General features: G+C 38.9%; 1 protein-coding gene across 4 annotated transcripts in view; it reads left to right on the top strand.

Moving 5' to 3' along the window:
• Positions 1-15272, top strand: part of SATB2 (SATB homeobox 2) — a 205993-nt gene that overhangs the window by 166214 nt on the left and 24507 nt on the right. For all 4 annotated transcript variants that reach the window (XM_010860926.1, XM_010860927.1, XM_010860928.1 and 1 more), the window contains one exon: positions 8212-8409. In XM_010860926.1, the coding sequence (XP_010859228.1) occupies positions 8212-8409 (198 nt within the window). The remainder of the gene's footprint in view (positions 1-8211; positions 8410-15272) is intronic.

Here is a 15272-nt window from a genome sequence, read left to right as displayed (position 1 = left end):
ATAATATATATTAATATATATACCTTGTATCATATATATGTGTGTGTATATATATACCTTATATCATGTATGTGTGTGTGTGTGTTTGTGTATATATATGTGTGTGTATATATATATACCTTGTATTATAAGTATATATGGTATGTATCATAGGTATATTATGGTATATATATGTTATAATATATATACCTTACATCAAAGGTATCCTGGAATTTGAGTCTGAAATATTTTGGTTGTTTTCTTCCTGATATTTTAGTCTAGTACATTGTAATGTTAATATGTTTTTATTATCTAAGTGGAGAAGACTCCAGATTCATTCCTTTTGATGGATATAGATTTTTTTTAGATGCATGTTCCCATGTATGTGTTTAAGTATGTGTGTGCATACTTGTATAAAGTCATCCCAAATCTCTATACTATTATATAGCTATGCATATCCTATATTTCCATGTTAAGGAAGGCAACAAGATTTTATGAAATCCCTTCTTAACTTGAGCCCTTTATAACAGAGGTTAAGGAGTTGTTCTGAAATAAAATTTTCATTACTCTCAATTACAGATTCAATCTTTACAAACACATCCATAGAAATGTGAGACACATGCCCAGAGACAGCTGAAAATTAGTCCCCATGAAAATACAGTTTAGAACTTAGTGTACAATTTTGAGGAATAAGAAAAGAAGCCGATCGTTTTTACTTATTACATTCAAGGTGTAAAATAATTAACCTTGAACTGTAACCAAATGCTCAGCACAAATCTTTTTTCAGGTTTAGATGACCTCCTCGTCAGGGATTCACTGAAGCCCTTGACAAGTCTCCCTTGCAGTTTAGCCTTTTATCCATTTCAGTTTTCTTGATTAGGTTATCTTGAATCATTAGGGGGTTTATTTATTTTAATAGACACTTATTGGATTCATGAAAAGAGAATTCAGTGACTAAGAAACAAGAGCTGAATATTATCTGGCTCATTTCACACTTCAGAAGAGTCTCAACCAGCTGAAGAGAAATTCTTTCACAGTTACAAAAGTTTGTTTGGGGACTTTATGTGCTTCCATTTAGAAAGTGAACTGTCTGTGGTTAATAATATGAATTTTCTTTTGAGACACTCAGAAAATGTTTCCTTTTGGTTACATATGCTGACATTTTCTGTATTGAAGATGTGGGTGAGTAAATGGCCTTTTACATGTCTGCTGCAAGAAGCCTTGAGTCATTCTCCTGAAGAGAGCTGTTCATTTGTCAATTTATTCATTCATTGGAGTTCCTAGATGGGCAAAGAGGGTGGGGGCTTCTTACTACTTGTAGATGGAGTTCACTCATCAGCTCTGTGCTAGGTTCCTCAGGGCAAACGGTAATGACTGACAAGACCTTGGTCTACAAAGCGAGTACCTTACTTAAGAAGAACAAATTTATTTACTGTATCTCTTTTTGGAAATCAAATCAGTCTGTGGACTTACATTTGTTTTTTAGCAAGTTCTGGTTTGTATTTGTTTAGAAATGCTTTAAAAACTAGGAAATGTGTCACCTACACAGATTTTTTTTTTTTTTTAAGGAAAAAAATGTGGGAACAGGCAGAAGTTGGAGTGATTACCTGTGTCCTGGGGTAGGAAAACAAGTAACTTGGTACACAGTGAAATTTCAGTACCACGGACAAGAACCCCACTCTTCCCATCTCCTTCCCCTCCCCCATCACTTAAATCTAAGGCATGGAGCTAGGATTAAAACCCATATCTGATAGGCTCCAAATTCAGACACTAGGCTGTATTATTGTTTTCCAAAAGACCTCCCTGGTCATTTGAATATTCTCAGCATTTGGTGTGTAGTGTGAAAAGTATGTCACATTTATTGTATATTTGAAAATTTTAAACCTTTCTTTTTATATAAGGATAATAGATATTGTTCTTCCTCATTCATTTTCAATGTGAGAGAGCTTTAAAAATTCTCATTTGATCAACAACAACAGCGCACACACACATGTGCGTGTACATACACACAAATGATTAAAATAATGAGAGTTAAATGATATGGTTTCGTGTTTAGGGTACATGTCATTTTTTATTGAACAAAAACTGGAGGATAAAGCCTATGCAGTGTGTAATTTACTACTAGCAGGCCATTGTAGGACCTGCTTAATACTCAGCAACATGATTTTACTATGAAAAAGAAAATATATCTAGGCTAAGGTAAGTGGAGTTCTTAACTTTATCATAGTTTTTTTCTCCAAGGACTTCTTGTTAAAAAAGAAGAGAGGAAGGGAGGAATGGAGGAAGGAAATAAAAAATGGAAAGAATATTCCGTATATGTGTGTTAGAATACAATATTTATCTTTCTCTTTCTGACTCACTTCACTCTGTGTAATAGGTTCTAGGAAAATGGTACTGAAGAATTTATTTACAGGGCAGCAGTGGAGAAACAGAAATAGAGAATAGACTTACGGACATGGGGAGATGGGAGGAGAGGGTGTGATGTATGGAAAGAGTAACATGGAAACTTACATTACCATATGTAAAATAGATAGCCAATGGGAATTTGCTGTATGGCTCAGGAAACTCAAACAGGGGCTCTATATCAACCTAGAGAGTGGGATGGGGAGGGAGATGGGAGGGAAGTTCAAAAGGGAGGGGATATATGTATATCTTTGGCTGACTCATGTTGAGCTTTGACAGAAAACAACAAAATTCTGTAAAGCAATTATCCTTCAATAAAAAAAAATAAATTAGAAAAAAAATGTAAAGAAGAAATCAGAGAGTTCTTTGTCATATCAGTTAAAAAGCCTTCAGTGACTCCCATGGCCAATATGATTACGATGAAATTTCTTTGCATGTTATTCTTTATAATCTACCACCCACCTCCATTTCTAGACTGTGCTTTAGCTGCACAAAGTTGCTTCTGATTACCAAATGTGTTATTTTTATAAGCCCCTGCATTTGCTGATACTGCTTTCTCTGCTTAGAATGTTATTCCAGTCACTTACTCTCCCCACCTGGTGAAACTCATCTTTATCTTTTCAGACCCACATTATGAATCCTGTTAATCTGTAATGACATTTTCCTTGAATTTCATGGTCAGAATTATATACTTTCCTGTTGGTGATCTCAACTAACCTTTTAAGTAAACAGTAACAATGAAAATTAAATGAATTACAACTTCTCATAGAGGGAACAGAGAATTGAGTAAAGTTTTCCAGCAAAGGGAGTAACATGAGCAAAAGCATGAAGATGAGAATATATCAAGCCTATTCAGGGACTGTGAGTAATTCACAGTGGCCAAAGCACAAGGTCCATGGGAGAATTGATGGGAGATGAGACCATGAGGGAAAAATAAGAGCAAATTGTGGTTCTTATTGTTGCTGCTTCTAATGTTCCTAAATTGTGAACTAGAGGTATCTCGTTTAAGTAAATCCTCAGTAAAACTATCAGTTTACTAAAGAATAAGCTGTGGGGCCGTTATTCATCTTTCAGAAAGGAAAAATAATACATTTCTTCAAGTAGTAAGGATTCTTGATACATTTACAACTTTATTTGCTTTGTAAATTTAGATTGATGTACAACTTTTTAGGAACCTGTGGGTTGTAAATAAACTATCTCTTGACTGGTGTGAGTGTCACCTCACCTGCATAGTCTGGAAAAGATAGAGTTGTTTTCTCTACTGAGGGAAATATATTTGTTTAAGAGGCTGATGAGGTGATTAAAATGAAATGTTAATAAGTATTATTTGCTTATGGCCTGAATGCTTGGGAAGTCTTTAACCATTGATCAAAACGATGTAGCCTTTGAACTTATATGCTTTCTTTGGGTTCAGAGTTTGAAGGTAAAAGTGTTTAAATTGTAAATTTCTTGGCATCATTACACTTAAGTTCCATGTACATTTTCCTATGTAAGTTCCAGGTATTCTCTATATTTTTTCAAACTTCTTATTTTGAGCACATTTTAGACTCACAGAGACTTTGCAAAATGTTACACTTTCCATATATTTCTCACCTGGCTTCCCCTAATGTACACTGGATTACCATGGTGCAGTTATCAAAAGTAGGAAACTACCAGTGTTTTAATACTACCAACTAAAAACTTTATTCTAATTTCACTATTTTAAAATTAATATTATGCTAAATATTAATAGTATTTCCACTAATTACCTTTTTTGGTGCCAGGACCCCAGTCAGGAACCACACTGCATTTAGTTATTATCCTTAGCTTTCTGCAGTTTGTGTCCATTGCTCAGTCTCCCCCCCACCCCCTTTTTTTTTTAATGACCTTGTCACTTTTAAAGAGTACTGATTGGTTATTTTGTTGAAAAAAGTCTCTCAATTTGGGTTTGCCATGATTTGACTGAGATTGTGCATTTTGGGCAAGCCTACCTCAGATACTATGTTGTGTCCTTTGAAATGAATCATATCACAGAATTCTCAGTGTGAGTATGTCATCACTGGTGATGCTGACCTTGATCATTTGACCAAGGTGGTTTTTATTCTTTGTACTTTGACCTGGTGGCTAATCATTATCTGTTGTTTCTGACAAATAACCAGGAAACAGATCACAGATTGTGGAGCTGGAAGGGAACTTAAAGATCATCTTTTGTAAACTCCTTCTTTTATAGTTAAGCTTCCAGAAGATCTAAGACCTTATCCAAAGGTCACCCAGTAATTTATTGTCATAGCAGGAACCTAGCAGTTCAGTCTCCAAACTGAATATTCTATGCTTCCGAGCTGTGCTCAGGTACATGTCATTCAGCCTCAGTTTTCCCATACTAAAAAAGCTAAACTGACATTATGAATATTCAGCCAACCTTTGATCAAAGCTTATTTCCAGGCTAAAGGAGAAATTACAGCTAGGTATATATTCCACAGTTCCTGGTGCCTGCTCACAAGGCTGGCCAGGGCTGGAAATCAGATGAACTTCTGCATCAGCATCTATAAAATGAAAATAATTCTCCTGGAATGCTCCACATAACACATAGGGAACAACAACAAAAAACCTACTTGAGATTTTTAACAGAAAAAGGAGATTTGTTTATTAATAATTCATGAGTTCCCATTGAACATGCACGACAGAAACAGTGCTATTCAATAGAGAATACTGTCATCTGTCACTGTTTTATTTGACATTTACACTTTTTTTTTTTTTTGCCTGATACTGCAAAACTTTCTTGGATGGCATGCAAAAATTATATAAATGAAAAAAATCCCACCGTGGGACTCTATCTCTTCTGTGGTGGGTTCACTCACAATACATACGTGTGTGTGCAGGCAACAGCATGGCCCTTTCTGGCAAATTCATTAGCCACCAAACAAACTAATAACAGACCCTTTTGAGAAAACAGAGATAAGCTTCCCAAATGGGCTGGTGGAGGGATCATGTGAATCGAAAGATGGAGGGTAAGATGGGAAGTGAGGTGGAAGAATAGATTTCCGGAAGATAAGCACCCAAATCCGTGGAGCGAGCAAGTGAGTCAGAGTGAGGGGAAAGCGAATCATGGCTGCCGTGAAAAAAACTGACAAAAATACACTGCCATTTCAGACACAGGATAAATATTTATAGATGGCATTGCAGGAACTCCTCTAGTAGGGAATCTCGGCATTTAGTAGATGAACAAGTTAGGAACTCCTTGTGGTTTTGTGTTACTGTAAGGCTCTTGACAATGTTTCTGCTCTGTAGGTTAGTTATTATTTATAAAAATCACAGAACCAGCTGATACATTCATAAGCTAATTATTGAAGCAGCTGGGTACACATGGTGCAATATGTCCAAGGCTGTGAAGTATCACAGATTTCTTGGGGCCTGCTGTGGTGGGGGTGCACTGTTGAAGGCTCCATCCCTTAATCTGATCAGCCAAGCAAACACTTTGTGGGGAAACTAGATTAATAACCCTCTAAATACCATGAATGTGCTTCATCTTCAAAACTGGGTTCCCTTAAACATGCTATTAGCTCAGCTCCATCAGGGATTTGAGGAAGTTCTCCGGTGCCCTAAGAACAGGGTCTTGTTGGCTACCTCCCTGTGCCAGAAATTAATTTGGTTTGCTTATGTCTGCACACATGATCACACTTGTGTCTAATCCACTCCCTAATAGCTTCAAGGTCAGGACCTTGCTTGTCAGTGGGCAAATTGAGCACTACACTTCTTAAAGACTGATGGCAGACAGCACCCAGTCCATAACGAGGCCTGTAGTTTGTTCTAAGTGATTGTAATGAGTGCAGATTATAACAGCGCATATAAATCAAATGCAGCAATGAATGTTGTGCGAGACATTTCGAGTATGTAAGTGGAGATACCACTCAGCTGTCACCTGTCTCCTTTCAAGCTGTGGCTTCCCACAATGCAGTTCACTCCTCATGCAGAACAGCAGGTGCTGTCCTCCTTAAGGTCTGGATATCTCAGAACTTCATCTTTTAACAGATGCAGATTTTTGTTTTTATTTTCTGTTCAAGGATTGGTCTCCATGCTGTAGCCTCCCCTGGGAGATGTTAAACATACCTGTTTGAAACATTTGAAAGAGTTCAGTTGGAGACTTATTCAGATCTGTGAAAAGACAGAGAAATAGGAGCTTATTTTTTTTCCACAGATGGTTTATATTCCATTTCAAGAATTTTTTGCTTTGTACAAAGAAACCCTTGAGGAAACACTTTGGGACTAGGAGTGTTTTTAAAAAATATAATTTACTTTTTGATAGGGATAAAAAATTGAATCATCTTCAATTTTCATATATGTTACACCTTGAAAATCAACCATTACCTGTCTGTCAACTGGCAAAAAAAAAAAAAAAAAGTCTTTGAAAATACTTGGAAGCACATTTCCAAGCAAATGATTAGATATCTTGTTTTCATTCTTCCTAGCCCTCTAACTCTCCCCAGCTCCCAGTTTATTGCAAGAAAAGATCAGGTCTGCGCAAATGTGGCCTCTCACTTGTAAAAACAAGGCAGTGTTGTGTTACAGATTAGTTTATAAATCCCCAGTGGCTTCACAGTTCAGTGCCTACAGCTGCTGCAGATGGGTCTGGGTTTTTGTCTCTTCGCAGTGCTGCAGCCGGCAGTTGAAGGAGAAAATGGAATGATCAGGTTATTAACATGGAGGCCGCGAGGAAGAGGCTGCACAATGAGAACAGCTGGTGTTGCTGTCTTGGCTGATGCAGCGGAGATAATCAAATCTTGCCTTTTTTTGGGTAAAGGCAGAAGACACAGTGGAGAGTTAGACAAACAACAGCTTATGATATTATGAGGGGTTTTTATAATGCGTGTCAGGAACTTTCATTGGTTTCAAGTTATGAGATAGAATTTGTGGCGGTTTCCAGATTTCTTACAAAGTCATGTGTGTTTACTTATGCACCTTTTTAGAAAAATTCTTACTCTTGCGGGAGGCGTGATATGGGACAGTCCTTGTATTTAAAATGAGCGACGTAGATTGGAAATGATGGGTTAGAAAGCTACTGGGTAAAATATTTTGACATGAGTCAGTGAGCGATGTTGACAGCATCCTCTGTATTATTTTCATATAATCCATCATTATTTGCATTACATTTTCTTTCTCGTGCAGTTCATCCGGATGCCAGAGTTGGGAGGCAGACATTTGCAGGTGTGACTCGTCCAACTGCTTACCTTCCTGCAGGTGTGGCTGAGGCAGGAAGGTGATGGTTACAAGGGCCTGGAGCCCAAGGCATTCAGAGGTTGAGCAGATATACACTTTTCTCATTCTAGCAAAGAGTGTTATGGAGAAGTTATTGATCTTTCTGAGACTATTTCCTCCCTAGAGAGGAAATATTTCTATTTCTACCTAGGTATTTCCTCTTCAGAATTTGCCATTTTGTAATACATATTTGTTCATTTTCATTTTTTTTTTTTTTGGAATGGAGTACTATCCAACTGGGTGGGTAATTTAAAAATTTGTAGCTGACTAATATGAATGACTTTTGCTGAGAATTGGAGAGCTACACGTGTCCTTGAGTTTCTTTTACAATGAGACTGTAAATTAATTGAGAATGTATTCAGTAGGAAGGGGGATAAGGTTATTAACAAGACTGAAGATTCTCAGGTATTGGTGTAACTACATGTGTGGTCATTAGTTGGTTTTCAGAGTTTCCAGGCTGTTTCAGTGTCTCCCCAGTTTGGTGGGAACAATTTTGTTGTAAAAATATGATAAGCCGGTATGGTACTTGGCTGCACTCAAGCCCCCTCTGTGGCTGTGCACTCTACAGGTTCATTCAGTGGCCTTCTCTGTTTCTAGGGCTGGCTGTGTGAACTGCTCCGCTGGAAGGAGAACCCCAGCCCAGAAAACCGCACTCTCTGGGAGAACCTCTGTACCATCCGTCGTTTCTTGAACCTTCCCCAGCATGAGAGGGATGTGATTTATGAAGAGGAATCAAGGCACCATCACAGCGAGCGCATGCAGCACGTGGTTCAGCTTCCCCCGGAGCCAGTGCAGGTGGGCGTCCCCCTTCTCCCCTAAACCTGGACAGGGCTCTCGGTGCCAGCAGCTGTTGAAGGTCAAAGGGGCAGACCATGTCACCTCCCCTCGGAAGGTGTCTCATTCCATGTCCCCCAGAACAGAGAGCCCTGTTCTCCCAGTGGGCATAGCGTGTATGTGTGCATGTGCACACATGTTCTCTCTCTCTCTCTCTCTCACACACACACACACACACACACACACACACACAGATACAAACACACCTGTGACTGAGAAGTCAAATCCAAAGGCAGCTACTCTGACTCAGACAGTAAAGAATCTGCCTGCAATGCCAGAGACCCGAGTTGGATCCCCAGGTTGGGAAGATCCCCTGGAGAATGGCATGGCTCCCTATTCCAGTATTCTTGCCTGGAGAATTCCGTGGACAGAGGAGCCTTGTGGGCTACATTCCATGGGGTCACAAAGAGTCGGACATGACTGATCGAATAACATTTCACACTTTCTGGGAGTATTTTATTGATACTTGTAGGATTGTGAAGCCAGAGCACTGGTGGAGAATTAAATCTCCTAATTAGAAATCATAGTTTCCTTCAGTGCACTTTCTAAAGGAAAAAAACTCTGAAATAGCCAATGAATTGATTCAAAATTCCTCAAGAAACGTTTCATTAGGCTGAGAGAAATATCCACATGAGCTAGGGAATACCACTGAACTCAGCTGAACCTAAGAGAGAAGTTGTGATAGATTCTTAGTATTTTTAGGTGAGTTCCTGCTATCTTTGGTTTCCTGTCTTTTAGAAATCTACCTCCATTGGGTTTGCATGTTTTGTTTGCTTAGATTTTAGTCTCATTGAGATAAATTATATTCTTTTTGAGAGTCACAGAGTTTAGCTACTGAGCCTTGCTGTTATCTAAAATCAGTTACTTTGGGGAAGAAATATCAGTGAGGGTTCCTGTGGTTTCTCCCCTTCGAGTTGTGCCACAAAGTGTTTTGGTAGACTGTGAGATTTGTCCTCCTGCTCAATGCCCTCAATCCCCACTGCCGTGAAAGAGGATCACCTGAATCTCCTTGTGTGTAGCAAGAAGAGGACAGTTGAGGCAGGTGTGCGTGCATGTGTGCACATGTGTGTGAAGGAAGGAAGATGAGGGTGAAGGAAGGGTGGGGTGTGGTGTCTTGATCAGATAGCATAAGAGAGGTGGTAAAGGACACGGTTCTGAAATGCTCTGCCTAAGGCTTCCTGTCTCCTTTCCCCTTGCTCCACCCTCACATGCCTGGGGAAGAAGCCCAAAGCCACTGGAGCCATTATGTCCCTTGTCATCCAAATATTGACATCTCAGTCAATGCTCTTGTGCTCTCATTGGTCACTTTCCAAAGTCACAGAATGAGTTGCCCAGATCATTAGACTGGTGAGTTCACAAAGCTACAAGCACCTGCAGAAACCTCTTCTAATATCCACAGTACACGCAGAAAAGGGTGGTCACAAGGGCTACCTGGTTAATAAGTGGCAGAGCAGGTTCTCCTGGCTCTGGACTAGTGTGTGGGTGACTCATTCCCCAGAGATGAGCCCCAAGTCTTACCTTTCAGGACCAGCCTCTCCCTTCCCTCCACTGTCCTTTCCTGCTTGGGGCCTTGTCCAAACACTAGGGCACCTCCCTAGAGATGATTATTCCAGCTTGCTGAGTCACATGAAGCAGTGGTTTGTAGATTTTGAGATTCAGTTGAAATTAAAATTGGGCCCATTATAATTACCAACCTTTTATTTTAGAAAATAAATTTATTCAAAAAATTCAAGGGACACTCCTATTTATTATTCATATATTTATACAATAAATACTCATTAAATAACAACTTAATGAAAAGGATAGCCTCAGGCAAAAGATCTTACAAATGTATACATTTAATCATATGAAAAACTCACTATCACCCTCATTTTTCTCATTTTAATGTGAATTGATCCAAACTTCTGTGTTGAACCTATGACCAGCTTCAGGAAACCATTCACTTGGTGTGGACTTTTCATTCAGAGTCTATCTTAGTCAATCCAGGCAAGGTAAAAGGCTCCTCTGTCCATGGGGATTCTCCAGGCAAGAACACTGGAGTGGGTTGCCATGCCCTCCTTTAGGGGATCTTCCTGAATAGAAGTGAAAAATTGATTTATTGTAAACATTAGTAGCATTTCTTTTTTATCATAGGATGATGGCAAAGTTGAAAATTTGGAGAAGTTTGGGATAAGAAAAGTAATACCTTTAAATTAAGGTTCTCCATTAAATGAGGATCTCCCTTCATTTGGGTGATGGGTCCTGCATATTCCTGTCTGTACTCTTCCTGTCCAGAAATTCTCATCTCTAGAGGTCCCTGTGTTTAGGTAGCTAGAAGGGACGTTCAGCATCATATTTTGTATTTTAACTGACCAGTCTGAGTAAAGTAAATCTTAGAAGCAGAAAGCCAATCTATTTGTGAGTTTTATTACCTTTTATGCTAGTGTATCAGAACTAGAGTGTGCTAACAATATTTAATGGCTAAAGAGTCAGTCTGTAATTTTCCTTCAGTTTTAAGCACTTTGTGGCTATTAACGTTAACTTCTGATGTCACTAAGATAATTCACTTATTTTATAAAAAGTTATTCCTATCACTCAGCTCTTAACTAAAGAGTTTACAAATAAGGTAATTTTTTCTACATTGACTTTTTCTCAGCCATTGACCTTGATCTCATAACTGTAGAACTCTTCAATATATCATTGGTGTGTGTGTGTGTGTGTGTGATTTCTCTCTCAGTGACACTGCTTTCAATGCTGCATTCATGTTTTGTGACAAAATAGAAAGCATTTGATTAATTTGATTTATTACAATTGTAATAAATTGTAATTTATTACAGTCATGATAGGAAAAATGAAGAGAACTTGAACTAGACAACAGAACTCTTGAAACTGGAGAATAAAGTTAGCACAGCTTCTATGGCTTTGGACAGATTGTATTCAGAAAGATTCCAGACTACTAAAAAGTGTCTGTGATTGTCCAAAAGTTAAGTCATTGGACTCAGGATTGAGATTCACTGGTGCCCTTGTATCAATTAAAATTTTAGAGAAACATAATTGCTTACACATTTTAGGGATTAAAAAATTTGTACATTGGTAGTATTAGGTGATGTTGCATTTTGTCTAATTAGGCAGAAAATGCACTGCTATTAAATTGTTAAGTATGAGTGAAATCAGGGATTATTAAGAGTCTCTGATTATGCAGCATATTAAAATGCACACAGAAATCCACCCTACTTGTGGTTATGGAAGAGTGCCATTTAAATTTCTTTAAGTAGTTAGGGTACACTATTCCCCAGTTTTTCTTAAATTATAAAGATATGAAGTAGTGACCTTTGTACATAATTACCCACCAGAGGAATCTGTCGAATTAGGGCTCCACAGATGTATTGGATAAAAGAAGAAGCTTGGAATAAGCCCCTCCCCTTCAGTGAATTCTGTGAAGTCCCTTAGAGTCAGAGCCTCTTTCCTCCCAGAAGGGAGGAAATTTTTCTTGCCTTTTGTTTGCAAATAGTTTACTAATTGGTAGTCTTATATTGCATGCAGATGTGTTTCTTTTTTTAAGCCCATGAAAGATTTTTAAAGATTCAAGCCCCCATTTAGAAATTGAGAAATTTCACTTAGAAATCCAGATTTCACAATCCAGAAATTTAGGAGATCTGACCCAGTGGGCCACATGGCTGGAGCTGGTGGTCTCCATTCTGGGCACACACAGGATAGCAGTCTATCCTACTGCACAGGCCTCACCACTCACACTCTGTCTGCCATGCACACACATCCAATTCACTTTGTTCATTTAGGCTGCTCCTGTCCCATCACTGCGTCCCTGTGAGGCCGGCCTGCCCCAAGAGTCCTAAAGCCACACGTGCCTTGCCCTGCGGTTCTTCCATAGTAGCCCTTGTGCGCCATTTATTTTTCTAATTCTAACACCTCAGAGTCCTTGAAATGCATATTTGATGGAACTTCCCTTTTGGGATGAACCTAGGTTATAGTTGGGCTTGGGGCCATTGAGGGGTATAGTCAGCCCCAGAGACTTGGGGGTCCTGGGAGGTCAAGATTTTTTTTCTTTAGAAATTCAGATCTCTCCAGGTGATATAGATTTGATGTCATATGGAGTTATCTAATTTCTCCAGTTTTCTTGTTGGTATTCTTTTTTGAAACCCCCATTTAAGATCCTGCTATCTAGAAGGTGACCTTCCAGTCTCTGAATACACTTTATAAACTAGATTCACCTACACTTATGGCCCTTCAGTGGAGGCAGTATTGCCCCGGGGAGTAAAAATTGATTCTTGGGGTGCATAAAAATCTTCAGTTTACAATTGTTTATTGCTCTCCAAAGGGACATAGTACATAAAGAGATGTTCTGTATACCTGGTATTAAAATTTCATGACGCGGTGGGGAGATGATTAGGAAAAAATGCCTAAAAAGGGTCCTATGGGGAATAATAATGAAAAATGTTGTGAAATGCTAACATACATAATGCTTATAGTTCATGTATTGATAGCACAAAGACCAAAATAGATGAAATGAGATGGTATGACAAACGAAAACATTCTATGAAAAAGACACAATAAATTTTTTTTTCACACCAAAAGATTGGAGACAAAATTATTTCTTGTGGTTGTAGTGATATTCCCCCTAGTGGTTATTACAACCCGAGGCCCTATAGGGAATGGATATCCTCACCTTAGAATCAAAAACTAGTTAGGCCAGGGTATTCATTATTACCAACTCTATTTTACAATTGGAAAAACTGGAGCAAAGACGGAGGGCCTTGCCTGCAGCCAGAATCGCCAGCTGAATGAAAACACAGGCGCTTGTGGCATACAGTCTTCCCTCTGACCACACTTCTTCCTTAATGCAGCAGAGAAGAAAGGACATTGCTCATGTTATGACTAGGTCACTGAGTGGGGCTGATTGGAGAGCATTTGCCAAATTGTTCGTGTCTGTGTAGTTTGTGCTTTATTGTTTTATTATATTTCCACCACAGTGTTTCCAGGGGTTATTTTGTAAGTTCAGGAATTCTGAGTTTGCTGCTATGTGGTTTCCTGACAAGTCCTTGTTTTAAAATTCCATGCCATACGCTGAGTAAGAATGTGAGACCTGGTGGAGGACAGCTGACTCTAGCCTCATACCTCGGCTCGTCTGGGTTGCTGCCCACTCAGGGGATTCTCAGTATTTTCTCAGCTATTGAATCCTTGTGCTAATGTCAACCAGTGCTGACTTTTCCCTCATGGATATGTGGCAGTGTCTGGAGACATTTTTGATTATTATAACTTGGGGATGCTACTGGCATCTGCTGGGTGGAGGCCAGGGATGCTGTCCAGTGTCCCATAATGCAGACAGCAACCTCCCCCTACCCTCTAAACAAAGATGTATCTGTTCTACACTGTTGATAGTGCTAGGGATAAGAAACCTGTATAGAAACCCCATCAAGGTTGGGGGTGGGGGGCAGGTTATCTACTTTCACATGTGAGACACTGAAGCTTTGAGAAGTTTAGTAACTGCTCAAAGTGGGACCTTAAATCTTCATTTGTCTACCTTTGGTATTTGACTTTTTCCTCTGAGCTAGAAAGAACTGCTAAACATGCAGCAGCCAGCCTTTCCCAAATACTTGCTATTGGATGATATTAGGCAAAGCTGTTTATGTATATCCATCATTCTACTGAACACATCTGGTTTTGTTAGCTTCTTTTTTATATTCAGTGCTCCTTGGTGTGATGTCAAGGAACTGATGTGACTGAAATTTTCACTTTTCATTAAGCTTCTCTGGCATTTTTGAGATAGCTTTGGAATGTGACTCTCATTGCAAAGTTTAAGGATACTTGAAGTCTCTGATTAAGCACTGAGAATTTGATCATGCCTTTTTGCCTCAGCTGTAGGTTTTATTTGTTTTTTATTTTTTCAATCTTTTGGCTGCACCATGCTAACCCATGCCCCCTGCAATGAAAACGGAGTCTTAACCACTGGCCTGCCAAGGAAGTCCAAGCTGTAGGTATATTTTGATTTGTGAATTTGCTTTCAGAAGGACAGTGTATAAGAAAATAAATAAGCTAATTAATTAATTAAGGATGTTTGCAAATTCTTTAACCAGGTTACTAGAATCTCTCCCGTCTTGGATTCGTTCCAAGCTCCTCTTCAAACCCTGCTGTGTGAATATGGCTCTAGAGGTTTGAAACTCTACCTGAGTCATGAGGAAATGTGCAGAGAGATGCTTGCCGTTTTAGAGGAAATATTACAGCAGTTGGGTATAAGGAAGTCCTCAGTGGGGTAAACTTTGAGAGTCCCTGACCATCAGTCGAGAGCCACACTAGCCTTTTCCATATTCACCCAATGTTATCCTGCAGGCATTTGTTTAACTTGGAGAGGTTCTTCATCTCTTTGTTTCTAGTTAGCCTTTCAGCACATCCAAACTTTTAAATTTGTCACTGGGAATATAGAAAGATTTGGAGGTTATTTAGAATGAACTCTTTATTCTAAAACATAGACATTTCTGTCTCCAGTTCAGCTTCTTCCAAAGTATAGTGAACAGGTTTCTCATGTGGTGATGTCGAACAGTTGACATTAGCTGTGGCTTTGCTTTCTTTAGAGATTTCAGCAAGTTGTTTGTCTACTTTTTACATTTAAAAGTTTCTTAAAGTCTTTTTTTAACATGACATAGAAATTCCAGCTTAAATATTGGATATATATGAAAAGAAATTGAGGGAGATAGAACTTGATGAAAATCCACCTGTAGCACTGTGAATATTTGTAGGTTTCTCTGAACCTGGGACTTGGAATTTGTGTAGTTCATGGATGCACCCTCTCCTTTGCTATCCTGGGTATAACATATCTTCTTCCATTGTCA

This window comes from Bison bison, unplaced genomic scaffold, assembly GCF_000754665.1.
Source record: "Bison bison bison isolate TAMUID 2011002044 unplaced genomic scaffold, Bison_UMD1.0 scf7180017864471, whole genome shotgun sequence".
NCBI classification, from domain to species: domain Eukaryota; kingdom Metazoa; phylum Chordata; class Mammalia; order Artiodactyla; family Bovidae; genus Bison; species Bison bison.
This window is presented reverse-complemented; position numbering and strand designations above follow the sequence as displayed.